General features: G+C 49.7%; 1 protein-coding gene across 1 annotated transcript in view; it reads left to right on the top strand.

The window, feature by feature from the left end:
• The window catches only part of SCARA5 (scavenger receptor class A member 5), a 133614-nt gene that overhangs the window by 74400 nt on the left and 32695 nt on the right, over window positions 1-26519 (top strand). Inside the window, exons 4-6 of the mRNA XM_063123747.1 lie at window positions 877-1554; window positions 11736-11816; window positions 22087-22185. Coding sequence (XP_062979817.1) covers window positions 877-1554; window positions 11736-11816; window positions 22087-22185 — 858 coding nt within the window. The remainder of the gene's footprint in view (window positions 1-876; window positions 1555-11735; window positions 11817-22086; window positions 22186-26519) is intronic.

Below are 26519 nucleotides of genomic sequence, written 5' to 3'. Positions count from 1 at the left end.
GCCACAAAGGCAGAGGCAGGTCTCTGAGTCAGCCTTCCTCCAATCTGGCACCCTCCATATTTGTTGGACTACAAAATCCATCATCCCCAGCCAGCATGGCCAATTGGGATGATGGGAAATGTAGCCCAGCGTATGGGTGCCAGCTTGGGGAAGTCTACTCTAAGGTAAGTTGGGCCTAAGCCGCCACCCCCCCCCTCGCGCGCTCTTGCTCACTCACACCCACCCAAACTGTTGTGTTTCTCAGAAAACTCTTGCTTTTGATGGGAGGCAAATGACGAGGCCTGCTAGGTAATCCACAAAGCTTTTATTAAGCAACAAACATCTTTTCCACCTGAAGAGACTCTAATCCCTTGGAAACGTCCCTCTAGGCAAAACTATGCAAACTAAGCGAGACAATTGTCCAATCAAGGAGAACAGGAAGCCTTTTCCCAAACACCCGTAACTACAGAGAGCCTAGTGCGGAGGCAGGTTCTGGCACAATCCTACTCGGACCGACTTTCTCACACCTTCCTTCCGCTCCGTGCGTTTGAGCTTCCGGCGGACCCTAGCATCAGCTAGCTTGTCAGGGCGCTCTCCTCTGGAAGAAAGCTCACTTCCCACTGAGTGTGTAGGATTTGGCCTTGAGGAGATAAGCTCTGGAGAGGGCTGACTCCCAGCTGGGGAATCACCCGTGAGAGCTTCCTCCCCCACTGGTACAGGCTGGCTGGTGTCTGGCGCCGCCTCCTCTAGGTCCGAATCTGATTCTGCTTGATTACCTGAAACACCTTCTCCCAAAACAGGGGCAGTAGAGTTAGCTATGACACAAACACCCATGCACAGAGGGAGAGCTTGGGTTGAACTGGTGACTTCAGGGGTCTCCTTCCTCTCCCCCCTCAGTGTCCCGGCCTCAGAGCTCTCCAGAAGACCTGAAGGCGCTCATGGGGAACGTGAACCGGTTAAACGAAAGCTTCCGCGATCTTCAGCTCAAGGCGACACAGCAGCAACCCTTGAAAGGAGACTTCCTGGACCACGTCTGGCGACTGCAAGACCTTCTCCAGAACCACTCCGACTCTCTCCTGGAGGTGACCGGCTCGCTTCAGAAACTGGAAGGGGCCCTGGGGCGCCTGCGGGCCCAGGCGGCTCAGGCAGACCACGCCGTCTCCGGCCTGCGGGACAGCCTGAACCAGCAAAGCGACCTGGTGCAGATGGAGCTGTACAAGCTGTCCGTGGAGGGCAACAGTAGCCGCCTCCTGCTGAGACACCACGAGGCCTGGCTGGGCGAGCTGGCCGCCCACGTGGAGAGCTTGAGCGACCAGCTGACCGAGGTGGGTGGGGACGTGGGCACCATGAACCGGAGCCTTTCGTACGACGTGGGCATCCACCACACCCGCATCCAGGACCTGCAGGTGCTGATCAGCAATGCCACCGAGGACGCCCGGCAGATGCGCCTGGTCCACATCGCCATGGAGCAGCAACTCAAACACGAACTGGCCGTCCTCAACAATGTGACGGAGGACCTCCGGCTCAAGGACTGGGAGCACTCCATCGCCCTGAGGGACATCTCCGTCATTCGAGGTAGGGGTGCCTTCGCGCGCGCGTGTGTGTGTGCAGAAAATGTCTACGGTTATCGTTGTGAATGGTTGCTTAGCGTGCATATACCGCTGAAGTTAGTGCAATGCACAAGCCTACATGAACCACAGATATCAGCAGGGCCGGTGCCAGACTATTTTGCGCCCCAGGCAAGGTGAGCTACTTTTATCACACACCCCACACCCCCAAAAAATGCCAACTTTGATTTTTAAGAACATTTGTTTCCTGGAAAAAATAAGAAGCACAAAACTGCTAAATTTACTTTAAAGTGCAAGAAATACGTCATGCCAATTATAGCAAACAAGTTGGAAAGGTACGTCTGTGGGTCTAAAATGCATTATTTAATAGGAATGTCACCTCCAAATCATCCCCCCCAACTCACACACACGCGCGCACATGCACACACACTCAGCATCACTCACTCCAAACAAACGCACGAGTGAACACATGCATTCACTCAAAGACCCCCTGCACCCCCTGCACCCATACATTCTCTCTCTCTCTCTCTCTCTCTCTCTCTCTCTCTCTCTCCCCCTCTTCCGGGTGCGTTCCGGAAGTCTGAAGGTGGATCCGCCCCACCCCCACCCCCACCCCAGCGACCCTGGCTTCGCTTTAGCTGGGCAGGCGCGGGGTGCCATCTCGCTCTCCCAGGCCCAGCTGGATCCTCGGGCTGGGCTGGGCCGGCTCAAAGCCAACAACGCGCGGGAGTGCTGCGCTGCGCCCCGCGCCCCTCTTAGCTTGGTGCTCTAGGCGGCCGCCTGAGTGGCCTCTATGGTAGCACCAGCCCTGGATATCAGTTTTGCATCAGATTATAATTTGGGAGTCAAGATTCTTGAAGACAGGCAGGAATGCCTAGTCACCCATCTCTTTTGCACATTTTTGAACACTTGTAGGAGCCAACTTTTGGTCCTATTGGAAATCTCTGTATCTGGGGCATAAAAAAGTTGTTTTAAAATTTGCATAATACGTTTTAAAAAATCCGCATATAATTCTTTCCCCAATGATGAAGGCCTTTATGGCCAAAACACTTTTGGGATTTATGTTTGATGTTTGTTGTATGTGGACCATTCAGTTTAAATTTTAAGTGTACATATTTGTTTTAAGATGAAATATATTTTCTACCAACACATGATTTTATTTTAACAGGCATAGTTATACCAACATTTGATATACTGTCTTTACCAGTTTCCTTGAACCTATTTTGCTTTCAGGTTTGTTTTTGGTTTAAGATAACACTTTTTATTAGGGCTGTGCACGGACCCCGGATCAGGTCAATTCCACGCCAATCCACCAGTGGTCTGCTTCGCTTTGCTGCGGAGCTCCGGATCCGAATTGGAACTCCGTGGCGGCAGCGGCACCAGGTAGGCCCCCTCCCTCCTCTCCCCTTACCTGCGTCTATCTGCGGTCCGGTGGCTGCTTCAACAGAGCCCGAGGACTCAAACAGGAAGACCAGGCCGCAGCTGTGGCCTGGTTTTCGATTTGAGTCCTCGGGCTCAGTTGAAGCCGCTGCCGGACCACGGACGGATGCAGGTAAGACCCTTCCCCCCTGCCCCCTTACCTAGCTCCACCGCCGTTGCCGCACAGGCAGTGGCGGCAGCAGGGCCAGGTAAACCCCTCCCTCGCGCACACAACTTACCTGGTCTGTCGCAGCCTGTTGCCGGCTTCGCAGCCTGTCGCCCATTTGGGGCCTACACTATCGGGTTGAGCCACGGGCTCTAGTGAAGCTGGAGATGGGCCATGACGGACCAGTTAAGACCCCCCTCCCCCCTGCCCCTTTACCTGGCTCTGCTGGCGTCACTGCCCGGGCAGCGGCAGCGCCAGGTAAGGCCCCCTTACCTTTTTTTTGGAGCTCCGGATCGAGATGAAGGATCCGCCTTCATCTCGATCCGCTCCATGATGCTCCGCTGCCCCCCCAAATCCTCTTCGCTTCCGCCTTAAGGGGAGGTGAAGCACCCCAATCTGCTTCTCCGATCCAAAGCGAAGCGGAGCACAGCCCTACTTTTTATTAGATTTTGGTTGCTTTTTATATTCAGTTAAAACTTCTTGTCCGGCACCTGCTGCCCACAAGGAATGCCGCAGTAGCTTAGAAGAAGCCCAGTGGCAGAGTTTGATTGGAGAAGACCCTTGTCCTTAAGTCTAAGGCAGAACGTGTGGATTGCTCAGTTGGTTTAACCTCTGGACCTGGAGGAACGACATTAAGAACTGACCGGTGATGGATCAGAGAAAACCCCTCTCTCCTCCAGTGTTCTGTTTCTACAGTGACCGTCTAGAGGCCCCGATGGGAGGTCCACAAGTAGGCCAAACGCATGCGGGGAGGCACCAAAAGACTGTGTAGACTGGAGCCAGGAACCCTCCAAGTGCCTGAACACAAAAACACTGCAAGTTAGAAGGTTGTGATGACGTTTATTCCAAGCCCGACGCGTCGGGCTTGGAATAAACGTCATCACAACCTTCCAACTTGCAGAGCTTTTGTGTTCAGGAACTTGGAAGGTTCTCACCTCCAGTCTGCACAAAGCCCACAAGTAGGACATGACTATGCACCATTCTACTCATGTTCCCCAGCAACTGGAACCCACAGGCGTGATACTGATGGTAATTTCCTTGACATTGTGCGGAGCGGCCGTGAAATGGAATGGAAATGCTCACCCATTCCAAGTGAGGGCAAGTGACCTATTGCCCTCCTTCTGATTTGGCTTTGTGACATCCTCTTCCAGCTCAATCTATGTGATGCGGTCAGGAAAATTATTCAGAGGGGATTCATTACCCTCACTCTGATGTGGTTCTGTGACATGGATCTCTTCTTGATCCTCCCAGACTGCAGGACATGGAATAATAGACTCAAGTTACAGGAAGCCAGATTCCAGCTGGACAGCAGGAAAAACTTCCTGACTGTTAGAGCAGTACGACAATGGAACCAGTTGCCTAGGGAGGTTGTGGGCTCTCCCACACTAGAGGCATGCAAGAGGCAGCTGGACAACCCTCTGTCAGGGATGCTTTAGGGTGGATTCCTGCATTGAGCAGGGGGTTGGACTCGATGGTCTTAGAGGCCCCTTCCAACTCTACTGTTCTATGATTCTATGATATTGTCACATAGTCAAATTCAACTGGTTGTATGAAGAAGTGTTTAGTTCATACCACCTATATGATCCCTGGTGGGTTGGGCCCTCTGGAAGAACCTTTTTGTTTTGGTTTAAATGGGCCTGAATCTGCCCATTGAGAGCTGTTGTGAACAGGTAGTGGACATTGCAGTGGAAAGGGAAGCATGGGTGTGGAATTCGGCGCTATTCTTCCTGCTTCTAATGCTGCTTCTGTTCAGAGATTCCTCCCTGTATGAGCTGCCTGGAGACCATTGATCTCTCTGTGCATGGTGCCTATCTGTCCATTCCAAAACAGTTTCATTATTTCTGGGTGATGATTTCAGAGAAATGAAAAGCTCATACTTGGCGGGATCTGGAAACGCCACCTAAAGCAAAGCGCGAATATAGGTTTTTCACCGTTTGTATTCAGAACGGCTCCGTAAACCAGCAGACCAAAATACGCCAGCCCAGGAGAAGCGGCGTGGGATAGGAGCCCTCTGATGTGGCACATTTCCATCCAGTGGAAACTTGTGTGCTGTTGATCCCAGAGCTTTCCTTTTGGCTGCTAAGTGATGAAAACCTCCGGGTTTTCAATTTCAGCGATGGCTTCACCTCAAAGTGGCAGCTGGCGATTCACTTTGGCAGCTGGAGTCAGTGTGTGAAAGCAGCCCTCTTGCCCCTGCATCTGGCCCCAACTCTGCTCACCTCAAAGGAACGGAAGCAGAGGGGGGGGGCTGCTGCAGCTACTGGACGAGGGCGGCACACGGAAGGAACAGCTTGACCCTTTTCTTGTTGGACTGGGTGCCATCTAGGGATGGACGGACTCACCCGTGCCCAGCTCCATCGGAAGATTATCACGAAGCTCGGCTGACACCCAATGAGGCCCTGGTTAGGCCTCATCTAGAGTATTGCGTCCAGTTCTGGGCTCCACACTTCAAGAAGGACGCAGACAAGCTGGAGTGTGTTCAGAGGAGGGCAATGAGGATGATCAGGGGTCTGGAAACAAAGCCCTATGAAGAGAGACTGAAAGAACTGGGCATGTTTAGCCTGGAGAAGAGAAGATTGAGGGGAGACATGAGAGCACTCTTCAAATGCTTGAAAGGTTGTCACACAGAGGAGGGCCAGGATCTCTTCTCGATCCTCCCAGAGTGCAGGACATGGAATAACAGGCTCAAGTTAAAGGAAGCCAGATTCCAGCTGGACATCAGGAAAAACTTCCTGACTGTTAGAGCAGTACGACAATGGAATCAGTTACCTAGGGAGGTGGTGGGCTCTCCCACACTAGAGGCATTCAAGAGGCAGCTGGACAGCCATCTGTCAGGGATGCTTTAGGGTGGATTCCTGGATTGAGCAGGGGGTTGGACTCGATGGCCTTGTAGGCCCCTTCCAACTCTACTATTTTATGATTATATGAGAATGGACAAAGACTGCCTTCCTTAAACATCTGTATTGCTTCTAGTGGGGCTTTTTGTGTGTGTGTGTGGAACATGGAATGGTGCAGCCCAGAAATGTCCATCAGCAGACATGAGTACAAAATTTAGCATAGGTTCAAGCCAGACCTTTTCTAGAGGAACTGCCTCTGAGGGGCATTCTTCCTGGTTCCTTGTCTTTGTGCATTTTTGAACCCTGAGTAGGAAAATGGAATCTCTTGTGGCCATTAATTCCTGCCTCTTTTTTGCTCCTGAACTTAATAAAAACCATAGCTCCCCCCTCCACACACACCTTCTCTAGGAGAGTGCAAAAATGTGAATCGGCAAACCCGTTCTAGCACTTTTCTTTTCCACTATAGCTGGTCTTTTGTAAACTTAATGGGCCTCCGTTGCCAATTCAAAAGCAAGCCACCCTCAAAATACTTTGCATTACAACATTGAATAATATATTCTTGTTGGGAAAATTCATTTCCTGCCAGCTGCTGTGAGGATTGCAGCTACCTTAGGAAGAAACAGGGAGGTCGTGGGACTGGCAGACGACACCAGAATCCCTGTAATAAACAACTTCCAGCGCTGCGTCCCTGTGATAACTGCCGATGATAACTTTTTAATTGAATCAATTAACTGCATTCCCAAAGCAAGAGCATTGCTTCTTCGTCCTAAGACTCATTGGTGCAACCTGAATTATTTTGCCCCATTAGGGAAAGCCAATGTGAACCCATAGGCTTTTCAAACAGGCCAAATAGCAGATCGGGGCAGTTGAATTCCATAATGAAATTGGAGAATGGGGAATGGGTTAACCCCCTCACCCAGCACCGTGGTCCTGATCCATATACTCTCCTATGCCTAGCTTTATTTTCGACAACGGTTTAATGAAACAGAGGATCCCATCATGGATCTGCAAAAACCCATCCTTTCCCAGCAACAACTTATTAGCTCACAACTGTGAGTTTCAACTGGATCAAAGGAAGCTGTGATATTTCATAGAATCATAGAATAGCAGAGTTGGAAGGGGCCTACAAGGCCATCGAGTCCAACCCCCTGATCAATGCAGGAAACCACCCTAAAGCATCCCTGACAGAGGGCTGTCCAGCTGTCTCTTGAAGGCCTCTAGTGTGAGAGAGCCCACAACCTCCCTAGGTAACTGGTTCCATTGTCGTACTGCTCTAACAGTCAGGAAGTTTTTCCTGATGTCCAGCTGGAATCCGGCTTACTTTAACTTGAGCCCGTTCTTCCGTGTCCTGCACTCTGGGATGATGGAGGAGAGATCCTGGCCCTCCTCTGTGTGACAACCTTTCAAGTATTTGAAGAGTGCTATCATGTCTCCCCTCAATTTTCTCTTCTCCAGGCTAAACCTGCCCAGTTCTTTCAGTCTCTCCTCATAGGGCTTTGTTTCCAGACCCCTGATCATGGTTGCTCTCCTCTGAACACGCTCCAGCTTGTTCAGCATTTACAATGCTTTGGATTATTTTTTTTTCACTCTCCTCCTAACGGACCAACATCTCCACTGTGCATTTTTGGACCACTTTTTTTTAAAAAAAACTATGATCTAGAGATATACGGATTTTGTACAACCTCTTCCGACTGTGTTTTGAGGATTGTTGGGTGCCTTTTGATCCATTGTCTGCTCGTCGGCAGAATCAGATTTTTCCCCCCAATTTTCCGAATTTGCACAAATTTGCCCTTGCAAAAATGCACAAATCCACCCAAAATGCACACTTTCTAACTTAAACCTATGGGAGAAGTGCACATTTTCAGCTGGTGTTTTATTATTATTATTATTAATAATAATAATAATAATTTTATTTTATGTATTTTTCTACAACTAAATTTGCATAAAATTCCAGAAAAATTAAAAAAAAAGTTCTGCAAATTTGCGGAGTCTGTGCGGCTCTGGAGAATTCAGCCTCTTGTGGAATCTGCAGGTCAAGATTAACAGAAATCTGAACTCAGGCGTCAGCTAGACTTAAGGCTTATCCCAGGCTGATGGAGGGGTCGTCCCTGCCTGCTCCCGGGATCCCCTATGTGTCATTTAGAAGCACAGGGATGACCCTGGGACGATCCTGGGATATAGGCCTGGTCTAGCCATGGCCTCAGTTGATTCCATTACAAGTTTCTCTGACATCCCTACTTTGATCTTTCCTCCGTCCTGCTCTGAGGTTGACCCAAATGTCATCCTTTTAGACCTGCATCCAGAAAGAACTTCGCCTTCACTTTCTGGGTCCTGCCGTCCCCCGATGTGAGGGAACAGTTTAGAGAGATGAAGGAGCTCTTCTCGATCCTCCCAGAGTGCAGGACACGGAATAACAGGCTCAAGTTAAAGGAAGCCAGATTCCAGCTGGACATCTCTAAAAATTTCCTGACTGTTAGAGCAGTACGACAATGGAATCAGTTGCCTGGTGAGGTTGTGGGCTCTCCCACACTAGAGGCCTACAAGAGGCAGCTGGACAACCACCTGTCAGGGATGCTTTAGGGTGGATTCCTGCATTGAGCAGGGGGTTGGACTCGATGGCCTTGTAGGCCCCTTCCAACTCTGCGATTCTATGATTCAAAGAGTCCAAATTCTTCCGTGCAACAGGCACTGCCTCCCTGGGCTGGCTCCAGCCTGGCTGAGCCCCACAACCCTCCTGGAGAGGCAGCTGAGCTCCATAAAGCTCCAGATGGTCTCGCACGAGCCGGGCCTGCAAGGAGGGCGGCATCTGACTCTCGTTAAGTGGGGAAGGAGAAGCGTGCGTCCCTCGGACTTCTGCCATCGCCGCCAGTTTGTGCTGGCTCTTGCCACCCGCTCTCTGCCAGCGAGGCCGAGCCTTCATCCGTTCCGCGGTGAACATCCTTCAGGACAATAGCAATCGAGGGTGAAGAAGTTGGGCCAAGTCAGAGGGGGTTGGTACATCTTGGGCCTCCATTCTTTCGCTCTTCTCCACCCCGTTCTGCACGAAGTTTCTGTGCCATTAGCTGTATTCTCAGGACCAGTTGGGTGAAGCACGAGAGCCTGGGGCTGCAATGGTAGGCCGGCTGTTCTCCTGGGCCCTGTGCGTTCGTCTTGCTGGTGTTGGTGATGTTAATACAGCTCTAATATGGCACAACGGAGGCAGCTTCAGGTTGGCCTGTGGAATCCTTGGGGTCTGATCCCTGTGATGTTCACCCAGCAGCCATGGAAAGGTCATTTGCTCAGCCTGCCTGACCTCACTGGCAGCTGAATACATCGTGCAGGGCTGGAACCAAGGGGAGACACGGTGGGGGCACTTGCTGAGGGCTTACGCCCCAGCATGGGCCCACTGGCAAGAGTACCCTGCAGCTGCTGTTAGTAGGTGACTCCGCTGACTGGATGGGGGGGGGGGTTCTACCGGTTCTGGATGGGATTGCACTCACCCCGAAGGAGCAGGTTCGTAGCTTGGGGGGTTCTTTTAGACCCATCATTGTCACTTGAGGCTCAGGTGACCTCAGTGGCACCGAGTGCCTTCTACAAACTCCGGCTGGTGGCCCAGCTACGCCCCTGTCTGGACAGGGATAACCTGGCTTCAGTTGTCCATGCTCTGGTAACCTCCAAGTTAGACTACTGCAATGCACTCTACGTAGGGCTGCCTTTGAATATGGTTCGGAAGCTGCAGCTCATGCAAAATGCAGCGGCCAGATTGATTTCGGTAACCAGGAGGTTCGACCATATAACACCTGCTCTGGTCCGCTTGCACTGGCTGCCTGTATGTTTCCGAGCCCAATTCAAGGTGCTGGTTTTGACCTATAAAGCCTTACACGGCTTGGGACCACAATACCTTATGGAACGCCTCTCCCGACATGAATATACCCGGTCACTACGTTCAACATCTAAGGTCCTCCTCCAGGTGCCTACTCCGAGAGAGGCTCGGAGTGTGGCAACGAGGGACAGGGCCTTTTCAGTGGTGGCCCCCAGACTATGGAACGATCTCCCTGACGAGGCTCGCCTGGTGCCAACGCTGCTATCTTTCTGGCGCCAGGTTAAGACTTTCCTCTTTGCCCAGGCATATGGCAGCACATCTTAATCACCCACATGTTTAGTTTTTTTAAGCAGTTTTTAATGCTTTATGTGTGCATGTTCTGTGTTTTAGAATTAAAATTTTGTATACTCTTTTTTATCTTAACTTTAGAATTTCTGTAAACCGCCCAGAGAGCTCTGGCTATGGGGGCGGTATATAAGTGCAATAAATAAATAATGAAATAAATGAATTCTTCAGCCTGCTTGCTCACCTGCCTCCTGCTCTGTCCCAGGCAACAGTGGAGGTGAGAAGGAGGAGCTGCCTCCATGCCCATCAAGCAAGTAAGGGAAGAGCAGTGATGAGACAGAGGAGGAGGAGCAACAGAGCTAGTGGTCATGTTGGTGAGAAGGGAGGCTCTCCCTTCTTGCTCTAGGGCCCCCCAAACACCTGGAGCTGGCACCAGCGGGATTAGGCAGGTGCGACCCCCCTGTGTGGCATTAGAGCTCAGAGGCCTCATCTGCACATGCAGCTCATCATTTTGATGGCGCAGTCATCAAGTCCTGAACCACACCCATGTGAGCTGACCCATCTTGCTAGCTTCTGGCACCTCTTTGGCTAGGCTAGAAGGAAAGGAAAGGAACCTCTCGTGCAAGCACTGAGTCATTACTGACTCTTGGAGGGACGCCAGCTTTTGCTGATGTTTTCTTGGCAGGCCTTATAGCAGGGTGGTTTGCCGTTGCCTTCCCCGGCCATTATTATCTTTCCCCCAGCTAACTGGGTACTCATTTGACCGACCTCAGGAGGATGGAAGGCTGAGTCGACCCAAGCCAGCTGCCTCAAACCAGCTTCCGCTGGGATCGAACTCAGGCCGTGGGGAGAGTTTCAGCTGCAGAAACTGCTGCTTTACCGCTCTGCGCCACACGAGGCTCTAGGCTAGAAAGGATGGGTGTATATATATAAGACAATTTTTCTCGCTAGTGACTGGAACTGTTGTTTTTATACTGTTTTAATGTTTTTTAAAATTTTTGTATACTTTTAATGTTTACTATTTTTAATTGTTGTGAACCGCCCAGAGAGCTTCGGCTGTGGGGCGGTATATAAATGTAATAAAATAAATAAATAAATAAACTGGATGTTTCTGACAATCTCTCTCTCTCTCTCTCTCTCTGTGTGTGTGTATGTGTGTGTACATATAGTGTCCTGAAGTGCTAGAAAAGTCCCAGACCAATAAACATTTGAGGCCTCTCCCATGGAAACTGCATTTCAGAGAATTTTGTGAGTTTGACAGTCACCGTTTCTCGCATCCTTATATTTTTTTGGCCTTGTCAAGCCTCCTAAAAAGCGAAATCTTGGCTTACATGTTCCATTTGCATCCTGGTCATTCTCCAAGGAGCTCGGAGCAATTTGCAGATAGGTCCTAGGTTGTCTCTAATCCATATTTGTACAGCTTTAGGAAGAGGACTCATTGCCATGGTCAAGCCATGGGTGGCACTGGGCAGCTGAGTTGTGAGGGGGAACTCTCTCTCTCTCTCTCTCTCTCTCTCTCTCTCTCTCTCACACACACACACACACACACACACACACACACACACACACACACACGAGAGTTATGCTCCCTTTCTCAGAAACCTAAGTGCGATTGGCATGAAAGTCTGTGTGAAGGATATGAAACTCACCATTTCTTCTTCTACCTTTTTGCGTTCTAGGGCCACCGGGACCAAAAGGAGATCAAGGCATTGAAGGGATAGAAGGCGAGCCTGGCCCTCCAGGCTTACCTGGGCTGCAAGGTAAGCACTTGTAGACTCCCTGGACTCTTGTGATGGAGGAGTGGGAAGGAAGGAGAACCAAGCCCAAGCCATCTCACCTCGCTGTCGTTCTGCCTCTGAGTCTCTGGTTAGAAGGACCTTAGGTAGCTAGTGTAGTGATGGAAAGACCACGTTCTGCCTGAGCCAGTCCAAGCAGACAATACAGGGCTAATCATGGGCAAATAGTCTAACCAGGCTAAAAGGGCGTTTCTCGTGCACAACAGGGCCAGCTTTCAGTTTTGAATCTTTGGGTTGCTGGAGCGTGTTAGCCGCCATCCCTGTCCTCAGTCATCGGGGGAAGCCCTATGGCAGCCTTCCTCAACCTGGGGCGCTCCAGATGTGTTGGACTGCATCTCCCAGAATGCCCCAGCTGGCTGGGGCATTCTGGGAGTTGCAGTCCAACACATCTGGAGCGCCCCAGGTTGAGGAAGGCTGCCTTATGGCCTTCTGCCAACTGTGCCATCCGTGGCCTTTTGGGTTGCCACATATCAGCCCCTGGCATCAAAACCATTGTGTGCATCTGCTCACACACATCAACATGTCTGCTGTTGGAGAATAAACGTAGGTTTTTAACACACCCATTACCCTGCCTTATCCATGGGATTTTGCAGACATCTCCCACTTGTAACCCTCCTGTGTTTCCCCTCTAGTTCTAGTTCTAGTTTTCTAGTTCTAGAAGTATTAGAAGAAGAACTAGAACTAGAAGGACTGGAACTGGGACTTCTGCTCTGTACCAGTGACAGCTCCCTCTGTTTTATGAGGCTCTTCTTCTGTTCCTCTTCAGATGCCGGTGGTGGACTGTCATGAGCTCAGTCTGCAGATTAGGTTGTGAGAATCTCGGCACCCTTGCCTGCAGAACAGATGACTGATGTTGGGTTGGGTGCCGGGGGGGGGGGGAGGTGGGAGGAGGCAGCATAAGTTCAGAAGGGAGGATGTAAGCCCCCCAAAGATTCAGAAACACTGGAATAACCATGCATGTATGGTGTCCGTTCTCAGAAGTGAGCCATTTTTTTGTGAACCGCCCAGAGAGCTCCGGCTATTGGGCAGTATAGAAATGTAATAAATAAATATAAATAAATAAATAAATAAATAGGCCGCCGTCAAACAAGAGCCAGTAACAGCTACCTTTGCCCAAGCAAAGTCTGAAAGTTTTTGTAGCTCTTCCTGTGATGGGGAGCCAATAGCCAACCTATTCTTCTTGAACGGACAAGCTGTCATGTTTCTCAGAACACTCCTGCTTTTGATGGGAGGCAAATGACGAGGCTTGCTAAGTAATCTACAAAGCTTTTATTAAGCCAGAAATGTCTCTTCTACCTGAATAGGGTCTAACCTCTTGGAAACGTCCCCCTAGGCAAAACTATGCAAACTAAGCAAGGCAATTGTCCGCTCAAGAAAAATAGGAAACCACTTCCCAAACGCCCGTAACGCGCCTGGTGTGGAGGCAGGTTCTGGCGTAATCTAACTGACTTTCTCACACCTTCCTTTCGCCCCATGCATTTCAGCTTCCGGCGGACCCTAGCATCAGCTAGCTCATCGGGACGCTCACCTCCGGAAGAAGGCTCACTTCCCACTGAGTGTGTAGGATTTGGCCTTGAGGAGATAAGCTCTGGAGAGGGCTGACTCCCAGCTGGGAAACTGCCTGTGAGAGCTTCCTCCCCAACTGGTACAGGCTGGCTGCTGTCCGGCGCTGCGTCTTCTAGTTCTGAATCTGATTCTGATTGATTACCTGAAACATCTTCTCCCAAAACAGGGTCAGTAGGGTCAGACATGACAATCTAAAGGCCACCGGGCTAGGAAGATGGCTCTAGCCTGCAACCGTGGCGTCTCACCACACATTGGCACTTGCGTACGGGCGGCCAGTCCTGGCCCCTGGGACTCTTGCTTGCAGCGGTTGAGTTTGCCGTTGACCGTCCAGAGCTGCCCTTTGGAATGTAATAAGCATTCTAAGCCAATTCACTTTCCCCGGTCTCAATTCCCCACCCCACTTCCATCTGATTGCATGCCAATTCCCCTTCATGGTTTCATTTAAACAAACAAGGCTGGGGTTTTACTTCATTTTATTGCACGCTCCCTTTGTGAAATGGCCGTTCATGAAAGGTCTGAAGTTGAGGCTGGCGCTGAATCGCTAACCACTAAGCAGATGGCTTCGAGGCAGGAAGCAAAGGGTTAGCCTTCGCAGCACGAGCACAGGGCACAGATCCGTCTCGGCTGGGGGGAAGCGGGGGAGCAGGCAGCTCTTCGTGGAGGTGCCCCGTCTCGGGAGGAGACGCTCGCAACTGGAGCAGGGGGGCTGCTAGGATTTGCTGGGGCTTCGGGTCTATTTTGTGGGTTCTGAGTGAGCCTCTTAAGGTTTCAGGGAACATTTCTCCCCCTTCATCAAAACCGCTGTTTGTAGAGGGAAATTGAATTAAAGCCCTGAAGGAAAATGCGATTTTCTAGCTAAGTGGAAGCTTATGTCTTGTACACTCCAATGGCTCTCGGCTGAAGGACCAAGAGCCGTTCTGAACTACCTGTAAGCGCTTCGGATGTCTGCCCCAGCAGAGTTTGAGAACTGCCATGGGGTGAACAGAACAGCACGCTTTGCTGTGCGTTTATGCATATTTGCCTTTTGATCGCATACCTGTAAGTGGAATCATAGAATCATAGAATCATAGAATAGCAGAGTTGGAAGGGAGCTACAAGGCCATCGAGTCCAACCCCCTGCTCAATGCAGGAATCCACCCTAAAGCATCCCTGACAGAGGGTTGTCCAGCTGCCTCTTGAAGGCCTCTAGTGTGGGAGAGCCCACAACCTCCCTAGGTCACTGGTTCCATTGTCGTACTGCTCTAACAGTCAGGAGGTTTTTCCTGATGTCCAGCCGGAATCTGGCTTCCTGTAACTTGAGCCCAGTATTCCGTGTCCTGCACTCTGGGAGGATCGAGAAGAGATCCTGGCCCTCCTCTGGGTGACAACCTTTGAAGGATTTGAAGAGTGCTCTCATGTCTCCCCTCAGTCTTCTCTTCTCCAGGCTAAACATGCCCAGTTCTTTCAGTCTCTCTTCAGAGGGCTTTGTTTCCAGACCCCTGATCATCCTGGTTGCCCACCTCTGAACACTCTCCAGCTTGTCTGCATCCTTCTTGAATCATGGAGCCCAGAACTGGACGCAATACTCTAGATGAGGCCTAACCAGGGCCGAATAGAGAGGAACCAGTACCTTCAGCGATTTGGAAGCTATACTTCTATTAATGCAGCCCAAAATAGCATTTGCCTTTCTATTAGCAGGATTGTCATCATAGCTGCTTTGCATTATCATATTTTCAGATTGAATGATAGACTGGAGTCTTTGTGGTCCTGCTCCCTATGTGAGATCTCGGCCGTAGCTAGACCTAAAGTTTATCCCAGGATCATCCCGGGTTCGTCCCTGCCTGAGCGCTGGATGCCCTGTGTAGCACTTAGATGAACAGGTTTGACCACAGGACAATCCTGGGATAAACCTTAGGTCTAGCTACGGCCCTAGTCTTCAATGGGAAGAGGATGCATCTGACCTCTTGCAAAGCTCACTCTTGTATCTCTGCAGGTTCCTTTCAACCCTGCACTGTTACATGACTCTCAGGGGGTAGCAGTATGCCAGGCTGGTGAGGTGGCTGCATGCCTTCATGTCAGGATGCAGGAAACCCCTGAGATCTCAGCAAAACGAAAACTGGGGGAAGGCTGCAGTTGCCAGGACTAAGCGTTCTGGGGCAAATGTCTTCTCGGTCATCCCAGAGTGCAGGACACAGAATAACAGGCTCAAGTTGAAGGAAGCCAGATTCCAGCTGGACATCAGGAAAAACTTTCTGGCTGTTAGAGCAGTACGACAATGGAATCAATGACCTATAGGGAGGTTGTGGGCTCTCCCACACTAGAGGCCTTCAAAAGGCAGCTGGACAACCATCTGTCAGGGATGCTTTAGGGTGGATTCCTGCATTGAGCAGGGGGTTGGACTCGATGGCCTTGTAGGCCCCTTCCAACTCCGCTATTGTATGATTCTATGAGGCTACATGACCAAGCTTTGGTGGGATCTCTGAGCCTGTGACTCCTGCTCAATAACCTCCTGGAAGATTTCTCCCTAACTCCTGGAGAGACATGGGCCACAGCTAGACCGAAGGCTTATCCTGGGATCATCCAGGGTTCGCTCCTACTTGAGCACTGGATCCCCTGTGTGTCACCTGGATGAACAGGTTTGACCCCTGGACGATCCAGTGATAAATCTTAGGTCTAGCTATGGCCTTGGAGAATTTCTAACCCTTCTCCCTGTCTCGGCTGGCCTTCTTCTACTTCAGGCTCTGAGTCTGATTCAGAATCTGAAACCAAACCAGGGAGCCTGGGCCTCATCCTGACACCACCCTACATCTCTCTTTTGGAAAGCATGTCTTGGCCTGGCCAAGCAGTGCAGGTTTTGATTTTGATTGTGTTGTCCTTTGTGGGTTTTTGCTTTTGCTGGCTGTTTAGTCTAGAGTTTATAGTTCCAGCGCTTGTTTTTTAGGTTTTAATTGTTTTTAGTGGTCCCTTCGACGCCACTTTGAGTATCATCGAAAACATGGCATATCTGATGGGAATCATTTACTGTTGGTGCCTCCTGTTAGAGAGGCAATTAGCAGAGAAAAAACAACAACAGAAGGCCAAACAGAATGAGCGTTTACCAGTCCCACATGCACACAAGGCTAAAAAGGTGACAATGTCCTTCTTTAGTGAAGGAAGGTAAAATAGTTTGCTCACAATATGCTTGCATATAAAATGCAGGTACAGCTTACAGTTTTGAAGAACAGTTTCTTCAGTCCGTTTGTGTGCTTAAAAAAACCAAGCAGGCGCAAGAGAGAAAATGCAAGTGATTCCAGCAATGGAGGAAGACCGGGGGGGGGGGGGGAGGAAAGGAAGGAGCAAAAGGAACAAATCACAAGAAAACACACTGTTGATCCCAAGGCTAGCGCTGGTCAAAATTCCCATAAACTAACTAGCTGCAACACTGCACCGCCCTGAAAAGGTGGGTGTTTTAAGTGATCCCCCCATTTTCATCTATGAAATCTGGAGAAGAGAAGATTGAGAGGAGACAGGATAGCACTCTTCAAATACTTCAAAGGTTGTCACACAGAGGAGGGCCAGGATCTCTTCTCGATCCTCCCAGAGTGCAGGACACGGAATAACGGGCTCAAGTTAAAGGAAGCCAGAAAAACTTCCTGACTGTTAGAGCAGTACAACAATGGAACCAGTTCCCTAGGGAGGTTGTGGGCTCTCCCACACTAGAGGCATTCAAGAGGCAGCTGGACAACCATCTGTCAGGGATGCTTTAGGGTGGATTCCTGCCTTGAGCAGGGGGTTGGACTCGATGGCCTTTTAGGACCCTTCCAACTCAACTATTCTGTGATTCTATGATTCTATTATCTTTGTCAGCTTATTTACAGTATTTAGAAGATTTAGAACCTGCCTTTTAGTCAGACTTTCAAGGCAGCACACAAGAATGATAACAACAATTAAAGCCACCATTTTATTTATTTATTTATTTATTTATTTATTTATTTATTGCATTTGTATACCTCCCCATAGCCGAAGCTCTCTGGGCGGTTCACATAAGATAAAAACACTTAAAAACAAAGTTTAAAAAAACACAAAAACAAGCAAAATACACCTACATTTAAAACCACTATAACAACTTTAAAAACGATGAGCCAAAAAACAACAACAGACTCACGGTCATTACATATCGCTAAATGCCTGGGAGAAGTTAAAATGATTCAAAATAATTATATTACAACAAGCATAATAAAATGTCAGTAAAAATAGAAAGCAGGAAAAAAAATCAGCAACAAAAGCCAGAGATAAGACTGCAGTATAAAAAGAATTAACAACACCCAGGAGAAAAGTAAAGTCTTAACTTGACAGCTAGAAGTATTGTTACATGATACTCTCCGTGGATCTGTTCATCTGGTCCACTTTATACTCTTAGCGCTTGTATTTCATTGTATTGTTTAGACTGGGGTAATATTCGTGTTTTACAGGAACTCATTAAACAGAGAGAGAGGTTCGGAGCCTTGATTCTGATTTGGCCACACGTTATGTGCAGCTTGCAGCACAATGGGGAGCAGATAACTGAGTGCCAGCAAAGACGACCACCGCTGTGCCCACCGCAACCCTCTCTGTGACTTAATCTGCCATCTTGGTTATGCCAGCCGCACCCTGGCATGCAATCCAGGCTGAATAACTATCAGGATCAGAGGGCAAAACTAGAAGGAAGAATTAAGGAGCAAACCAGAACTCAGGACCAAAACCAAACAAGAATACAGGAACACACCAGAGCTCAGGAAAAGGGTGTTGCTCAAGCAAGGTTCAGCGACAACAGGAAGCGCTTTTATAGAGGGTGACCCTATGGAAAGGAGGACAGGGCTCCTATATCTTTAACAGTTTTATAGAAATGGAAATTTCAGCAATTCATAACTTATTCAATTCAAGAGAATTTCAGCAGGTATCATAGTTATGCATGCAGGACCTGGTGAAATGCCCTCTTCATCACAGCAGTTAAAGTTGCAGGCGCCCTGTCCTGTTTTGTATCTGGTCAAGAGGGCAGGGCTCCTGCAGCTTTAACTGTTGTGATAAAGAGGGAATTTCACCAGGTGCTGCATGCATACAAATGACACCTGCTGAAATTCCCTTTGCTATGCAACTGTTAAAGATACAGGAGCCCTGTCCTCCTTTCCATAGGGTCACCCTATTTTATATTCCTTCCTGCCTGGAAGGATCCGGTGGCCGGCCTGGCTGGACAGAGTTAGTTTAGATTGCCCCCTATGGCAAGCTATGTCACTGTAGTCATGCTATGGGAATTATGGGAGTTGCAGTCCAACGCATCTGCAGGGCACCTGGGGAAGGCAAGTCTAGAAGGTTCTTCACTGAGACACTGCAGTGATGTGGCTTGCCACAGGGAGTAGTGTTCAGCAGTCCCTGAGGATTTGTGCAAGACCCCCTTGGTGTCTAACAAGGTCACCATTGATGGCAACTCTCCAAATGTGGAGGGCAATTTTGGAGGCTTGCAGATAAGGTGGAACACCCTTCAAGAGGCAGCTGGACAACCATCTGTCAGGGTTACTTTAAGGTGGATTCCTGCATTGAGCAGGGGGTTGGACTCGATGGCCTTGTAGGCCCCCTCCAACTCTACTATTCTATGATTCTATGAGGCTACATGACCAAAGCCTTGGTGGGATCTCTGACTCCTCCTCTGCTCATTTTGTTAGGCTTATCAACAGCCCCAGGGATGGGAGCCATTCTGGGATGGGAATTCACCTCTGGGTTCCCCGGCCTGGCATTTTTCAGTGTAGCTGCTGTGCTGCTGAATGAACTCACCAGCATCTCCATGGTTAAACCTCTTGACGAACCCAGAGGAGGGTGTGGTCGTATGAGTGTTCAGAGTGGTTTACTCAATCTAGCAAAATTCCAGATGTGATTCAAATCCTACAAGAATTCATTTCAGTTCCTCTTAACAATCTGTTGGGGGATACAAAGCTTTCATCTAACCCCTTAACAGTTCATCCCACATCTTAAGAGATCTTGTTCCTTTCAGAACTGATCTGCCCTGAGGGAGAATTCTTCCCATGCTCCAAAGAGTTAACAACTAGCTAGCTAAGCATCTTATCTTGTTTATATCCTAGGGATCGGAGGTCCTCCAAGAAACTGTCATCCCTCTCAATGTAGAGCAGTGGTTCCCAAAGTGGGCGGTACTGCCCCCTTGGGGGCGGTGGGATTGCCTAGGGGGGCGTTAAGAGGCAAGAGGGCAGCAGGGGGGGCATTTGGGTGGTCTTTTCTGAGAAGCGCCTCTCCAGAAAGTCTTAAAACCCAGGGACATTTTTATGGGAGAAGGTAGTTTAGTCCCAAGCCATATAGGGGAAGAATCCACACATGTATTAATACAGTTTAAGAAGAGTCCTTTTAATGGTGAATTGTAATGTTTCAAAAGCACCAAAACGCTAATGAAGAGACATACCCTGCTTGGTGTGCCCCGCCACACCGGCTGCAAAACAGAGGCATTCGCTCTCTTTTCCCTCCCTCCCTAGGCAAGCCTGCCGCGGGTGCTTTGGATTTTGAATAAATATTCAATTAATTGTTACTGTTTTGAATTTTATTGTTATTATCTTCCTTAGGGGGTCAATGAAAACCGCTATTCTGAATAATGATTTTTATAGTGCAGGGTAGGGGGGCGCTGGGCATGAGTTTGTGGAACCAAGGGGGCAGTGACCTGAAAAAGTTTGGGAACCACTGATGTAGAGAAAGTTGGCAGTGGTAGTACCTCTGGGCACAAAGTCATGTAACATTATGTTAACGTCATGTTGGGAAGAATATTCCAAATTATCCAGATCCCTGGTTGGTTTTTAAATGAGCCGTTAGTTACCACTCAAGAAAGAGATCCCAGGAGCAGTGCAAGGGCCTCATTGAAAACATCTGCTGTGTTCCAGGATCCCTGCAAACCATGTGCCGATTGCATGAAGGAAGGGTGAAGGGAAGCACACGCTTCGCTAATTCCATGCTTCGGATACACGGTTCATGTTGAGGCAGGTCTGGTCGTACCACCTGGAGAAGAGTCGGGACGAATCACTTGAAATGGCAAAGGCGATGTGAAGGAAGAGGGCCGGGGTGGGATGCGGGTCTTCCCACGAGGAGAGGAAACCGGCTCCATTTCTGTTTGCCAATGAAACCTGGTGGCAAACCACTGATTGTTTTTCCACTGCAACCACAGTATGGCCTTAGCTAGACCTAAGGTTTATCCCGGGATCGTCCCAGGGTCATCCCTGTTCATGTAAATGACACACAGGATATCCCGGAAGCAGGCAGGGACGACCCCGGGATGATCCCGGGATAAACCTTAGGTCTAGCTAAGGCCAATGTTTGGTGGTGAGAGGGGAGGCATCGGAAGTCCAGAAGCCGGCATGCAGCACACTGGGAGTCTGTTGCTCACCTCTTTGTAGAGGGTCCCACCCACGGGTTTCAAATTAAGGGAGGATTAAGGCAAAAGGAAGAGGGACCGACCAAGGGCAAGATGGACGGAGGATATTCTGGAGGTGACGGACTTGACCTTGGGGGAGCTGGGGGTGGCGACGGCTGACAGAAAGCACTGGCGTGGGCTGGTCCATGAAGTTGTTAGAAAAATTGTGGATTACAACCCAATTAATCAAATAAAAAGGCATCCGGATGCAGTTTCAAAAGGAAAGTTTATTTCCACCTCAGGTACCAAAAATCTCTTTGTACAAAGGTCCCTCTCCCTTGTCGATGTAAGGGAAAAGGCCCGGAACAGAAGTTTACGTTTCATTTTATACAGGGGGGAAACATTGTATGCCAATAATTGGTTGCTTGCTCAGATCGTCACAGCTGATCCTCCTCCCTGTTTTCTTGACATGCCCAGATGGGTGAGAGACCCTATTGCAGCCTTCCTCAACCTGGGGCGCTCCAGATGTGTTGGACTGCATCTCCCAGAATGCCCCAGCCAGCTGGCTGGGGCATTCTGGGAGTTGTAGTCCAACACATCTGGAGCGCCCCAGGTTGAGGAAGGCTGCCCTATTGACTTTGCAAACTGCCTTTTCACATGCTTCCCTTAGCAATGAATCCTGGGACCTTCCTGTCACGTATTCCATTGTCTTTAACTAATCCCTGTCCACCACTCCCTCCCTGGTTCCCCCCCCCTCGCAATGTCCCCTGGGACATTCCTGTCCCACCTTGCCTACGTGGCAGAAACCTTCCTGCTTCACCCTCCCTTGTCACCTGACATTCCTCTCGATGGGCGAGCTTCCCACCTCTTATTTCTCTCCCTGGTTTCCCACTGAGCTGTGGGGAAAGGAAATAAGAGGGGTGTGTCAAGCGCCTGGTGATTTAACCAGCGGCTAGGGCTCGTCCTTACCCCTGAGTAAGCGACCTTCCCCAAATAGGTAAAAGGGGCTTTTCTCTCCTACCTGGGAGTAGGGGGGGTCTATTCTGCTCATCTAAATCACTTAGAAATCACCCAAGGGTGGCATTTTGGGAAAGGGAAATGAGGGATCTTGGAAGACGGACGGGAGAGAAGAGATGGGCGAAGGGAGTAGTGGAAATCAGTTATTTTTCCATAACAAAGTCACGAAGAGTCGGAAGCAACTGAACGTACCTGGGCATACCTGCCTCTTTGCTGGTGTTTATTCCGCTTTGTTGCAGCGATAGCACGCAATTTCTTAATGAACCCACCAAATCTTGACTCTTGGGTTGTTGGTTTTGTTTCCTCCTCTAGGGTTCCGTGGGGAAAAAGGACCAATGGGACCACGTGGGGCCAAGGGGGACCAAGGAGACATTGGCCCACGAGGCATGCCCGGCCCCCGCGGAATCACAGGTATTATGGCTTCATCATCATCATTATTATTATTTTAAAGAAATGTGTCGTAGTCTCTTCCCTGACCCCCATTCTGAGTAAACAGTTTATGCTTTAGCACTTTAATGACAAAATTGTGCATGAGGTCACCACAATTCAAAATATGAAGGCTGGTCTTACTGACCTTCCAAGGTCCCAAACAGGCCAGTGTCTCTGATTGCAAAGAAAGTCAGAATCCCTTCTATCTCTGAGCTTCCCTGAATGAATGATTTATTGCACGCTCATGATTGGCCCCTCACAGAAATTTGTGGGTTCTTTACATTCTGGCTCCAACCTCCAGGACAACCCATGCCTTCCCCCAGTAATCCTGCTTTTAAAAAGATCAGCGATAATGCACTATTTAAAATTATTGCGGGATATCATGGGCCACTAGATGGCACTGTTTCATTTAACGTTATGGAGCACTGCCAAAAGGAGTCACCGTTGGTCACCATCTAAAGGACCCGTAGTCAATATGGAAAGACTCCAGAAGAAGAAAAGACTGTAAGGATGCGGGGCTTTTCCTTAATGTAGAGACACTCTCTGGAATCCTTGACACTGGAGTCTTGGAGGCTTAATGCTGGGAATCTCCATCCTGTTTCTCAGTCTGTATAGATGTGTCAATAAACCCTGTATCACAGAAATGTCATACATCTCCAGTCATCTCCTCTAAGGAGACTGCATAAATCAGCCTTCCTCTACCTGGGGCGCTCCAGATGTGTTGGACTGCATCTCCCAGAATGCCCCAGCAGCTGGCTGGGGCATTCTGGGAGATGCAGTCCAACACATCTGGAGCGCCCCAGGTTGAGGAAGGCTGACATAAATGGACAGAGAGAGAAAATACCCAGATTACAACCACTCTCCAAATCTACGGAGAATTTGGGGGAGGGGGTGCCGTTTCATCTCTTCTGTGAAAAGATCACCCCCCCGCTCATCCCCAAACTGCCATTTTCCAAATGCCCCACAGCTTTCAAATCACCTTGCAACTAGAATTTCAGGGCAAGGCCACCATTTTCTCCCTCTGCTCAGGTGTTTCGAAACCAAACCGCTGAAATGGATTGCTGTGCGCCTTTCGCTTGATTTAAAGTTCTTTTGGTTTTGCTGGTGTGTTATTTTACATTTCTTTCCCGCTCCTCTCCTGTACATCCACTTGGGTGCTTTTGTAGGTGGAAAGGTGGCTGATAATTTTATAAATGTATCACTCACCTGGTGCGGCGGCTGCGCCCGTTCCATGAGATGTCGGACTTGGCCACGGCGACACATGACTTAGGGGCTTGCTAGATGACAGGTTAGCCAGATAACACACAGGGGATCCTGGGCCCAGGCAGGGCTCAAACCAACCTGGCCCCGGGCTAACTGGCACCACTTGTGGCCCGGTTTTTCCTGTGGTCTCGGGCTGAGCCCGAGACTGTGGTCATGTAGCCCGTTCCACCACTTTTCCTGGCTACCGCAATTACTCACGAATAGCCGGGACAAGTGGCGGATGGTGCACAACGCTCCCCAGGATCGCTGCAGCTATCGGGGCTAGGGTGGGGAGATTGGGGGGGGGGAAACGGAGCCCAGGGGAGATGTGGGGGGGAAATGGAGATTGCGGCAGCTGGGGGACATGGAGATTGCGGGGGGGTGCAATTGGAGCCGAGGCAAGATCGGGCAGGGGCGGGGGGAAGCTCAGAGCTGGGGGGGGAGATGGGGGCAGGGGGGGCGGGGGAATGCTTATTTTAAAAAACAACACACTTAACTGATCGCACGAGCTTCTGTGAGCATCCTTCCCCTTTAAATCTACAACTAAAATGGCGGATGCGACGGGGCTTTCCTTTCCCCGTCACCGCCGACGTGTGGAAAGGAGCGACGGCCCGCGCTACTTTTAGAGCGGCGTCGCCTCTCCTCCTGCACGGATTCCAAGGTAGGTCTAGCAAAGCCCTTAGTTACATCCCGCTTGGATTACTGTAACGCGCTCTACGTGGGGCTGCCTTTGAAGAGTGTTCGGAAACTCCAGTTGGTTCAAAGAGCTGCAGCCAGATTGCTGACCGGGGCTGGTTACAGGGAGCAGACGACTCCCCTGTTAAAACAGCTCCACTGGCTTCCGGTCTGTTTCCGGGCACAATTCAAAGTGCTGGTTATGACCTATAAAGCCCTATATGGTTCGGGTCCAGGTTGTTTGAAAGACCGTATTCTCCCTTATGAGCCTGCCCGTGCTTTGAGATCTTCTGGAGAAGCCCTTCTTTCAGTCCCACCATCTTCACAGGCGCGCTTGGTGGGAACATGGGAGAAGAGGGCCTTCTCGGTGGCTGCTCCAGTGCTCTGGAACCCCCTTCCCAGGGAGGCTAGGCTGGCTCCCTCTGTGCTACAGTTCCGGAGGCAGGCAAAAACTTTTTTGTTTCAGCAGGAAACTGGACCTGTGTTGATGTATTGGATCCCCCCCTCCTTTTAACCTGTTACAGTTTTTTAATTTTTTAACATGCTTTTAATTTTACTGTAGGTTTAATTCTGTTTTAACTTTTGAAATTTATATTTATATGTTTTAATTGTACATGTGTTAATCTTGTAAACCGCCTTGAGTCCCAGTACTGGGAAAAAGGCGGGATATAAATAAAATAATAATAATAATAATAATAATAATAATAATAATAATAATAATAATAGAATAATACATAAACTGGGTGAGTTGGTGAGGGGGGGGTCTCCTTCCTATTTTTTGATGATGGTTCCACATCCCCCTCTCCCGCAATTCCCAGGACTTTTCCGTCCTATAAATGGGATTCCATCTTGTAACTACGGCTGTGCACAGGGCCCTCGATCTGCTTCGGATCCCAATTGTCCGGATCGGGCCTGAACCGGTTCGGGTTGATATGGACCTCCCCTGATCCACTCCGGATCTGAAGCGAGTTCCGGAGGTCCAGATCGATATTCGGCCCCTATTTTGCCCCCCGTTCCCCATTTACTTGCCTCCGTGGCAGGCGGCGGAGGCAGGTAAGTGGGGAAGGGGGGACAAAATGGGGGCCAAATAGGCCCCCCTCCCCCCTTACCTGGCTCCGCTTTCCACCGCCACCCGGACCACAGTGGCGGCGGATGGCAGAGCCAGGTAAGCCCTCCCTCCCGTCCCCCACTTACCTGCCTCTGTCGTGGTCTGGGCGGCAGCTTCAACTGATGCCCAGGCCTAAGACCGGAAACAGCCGGACCACGATTGAGGCAGGTAAGCCCCCCAGGTAAGCTCCCCTCCCCACTTACCTGGCTCCGGAGCTTCGGACCGGCCCAAACCACTTCGGGCTGATCTGGACCTCCCCCAATCTGCTCTGGAACCGGGCTTCGGAGGTCCAGATCGGCCCGCTCCGCATCAGGGGATCCATATCGGAGCGGAGCACACCCCTAGTTGTAACCTTCTACTGAAAGCTCTCCAGATCTGGATGGAGGCAGATCCAAACGACTTTGGATCAAGTGGAGGTGGAAACAGGGTGGCTAAGGCGAACGGGCAACTCTCCCTGAGCTGCCTGGCTTGCCAATTAAAGGGCTGCTATTTATTTATTTATTTATTTATTGCATTTTTATACCGCCCAATAGCCGAAGCTCTCTGGGCGGTTCACAGAAATTAAAACCATAATAAAACAACCAATAGGTTAAAAGCACAAATACAAAATACAGTATAAAAAGCACAACCAGGATAAAACCAAGCAGCAAAATTGATATAAGATTAAAATACAGAGTTAAAACAGTAAAATTTAAATTTAAGTTAAAATTAAGTGTTAAAATACTGAGAGAATAAAAAGGTCTTCAGCTGGCGATGAAAGGAGTACAGTGTAGGCGCCAGGCGGACCTCTCTGGGGAGCTCATTCCACAACCGGGGTGCTACAGCGGAGAAAGCCCTCCTCCTAGTAGCCACCTGCCTCACTTCCTTTGGCAGGGGCTCACAGAAAAGGGCCCCTGTAGATGATCTTAAGGTCCGGGCAGGAACATATGGGAGGAGGCGTTCCTTCAAATAACCTGGCCCCAAACCGTTTAGGGCTTTAAATATTAATAATAGTACTTTGAATCGGGCCCGGACCTGGACTGGCAGCCAATGAAGTTCTAAAAGGACTGGCGTGATGTGATTTCGCCGGCCAGTCCCTGTTAGTAAACGGGCTGCCCTGTTTAAGGGTTTCGGCAGACAAAGTTGTGCTGTTAGGGTTCACTCCATGGCTTTCATGTGCTTCTGAGAAGAGGTGTTCCCCCCCTTTCTCTCCCCCACCCCACCCACCGCCCCCTCCATGGCCAGCTTCCAATCAGCAATTTGATCGGTAACCAGTCCCAAAGCACAAGGTCAGATTAAAAAAAACCCAAAT

Source organism: Elgaria multicarinata, chromosome 4 (genome assembly GCF_023053635.1).
Source record: "Elgaria multicarinata webbii isolate HBS135686 ecotype San Diego chromosome 4, rElgMul1.1.pri, whole genome shotgun sequence".
NCBI lineage: Eukaryota > Metazoa > Chordata > Lepidosauria > Squamata > Anguidae > Elgaria > Elgaria multicarinata.
Note: the sequence above shows the minus strand (reverse complement) of the source record. Positions and strands in the feature narration are given on the sequence as shown.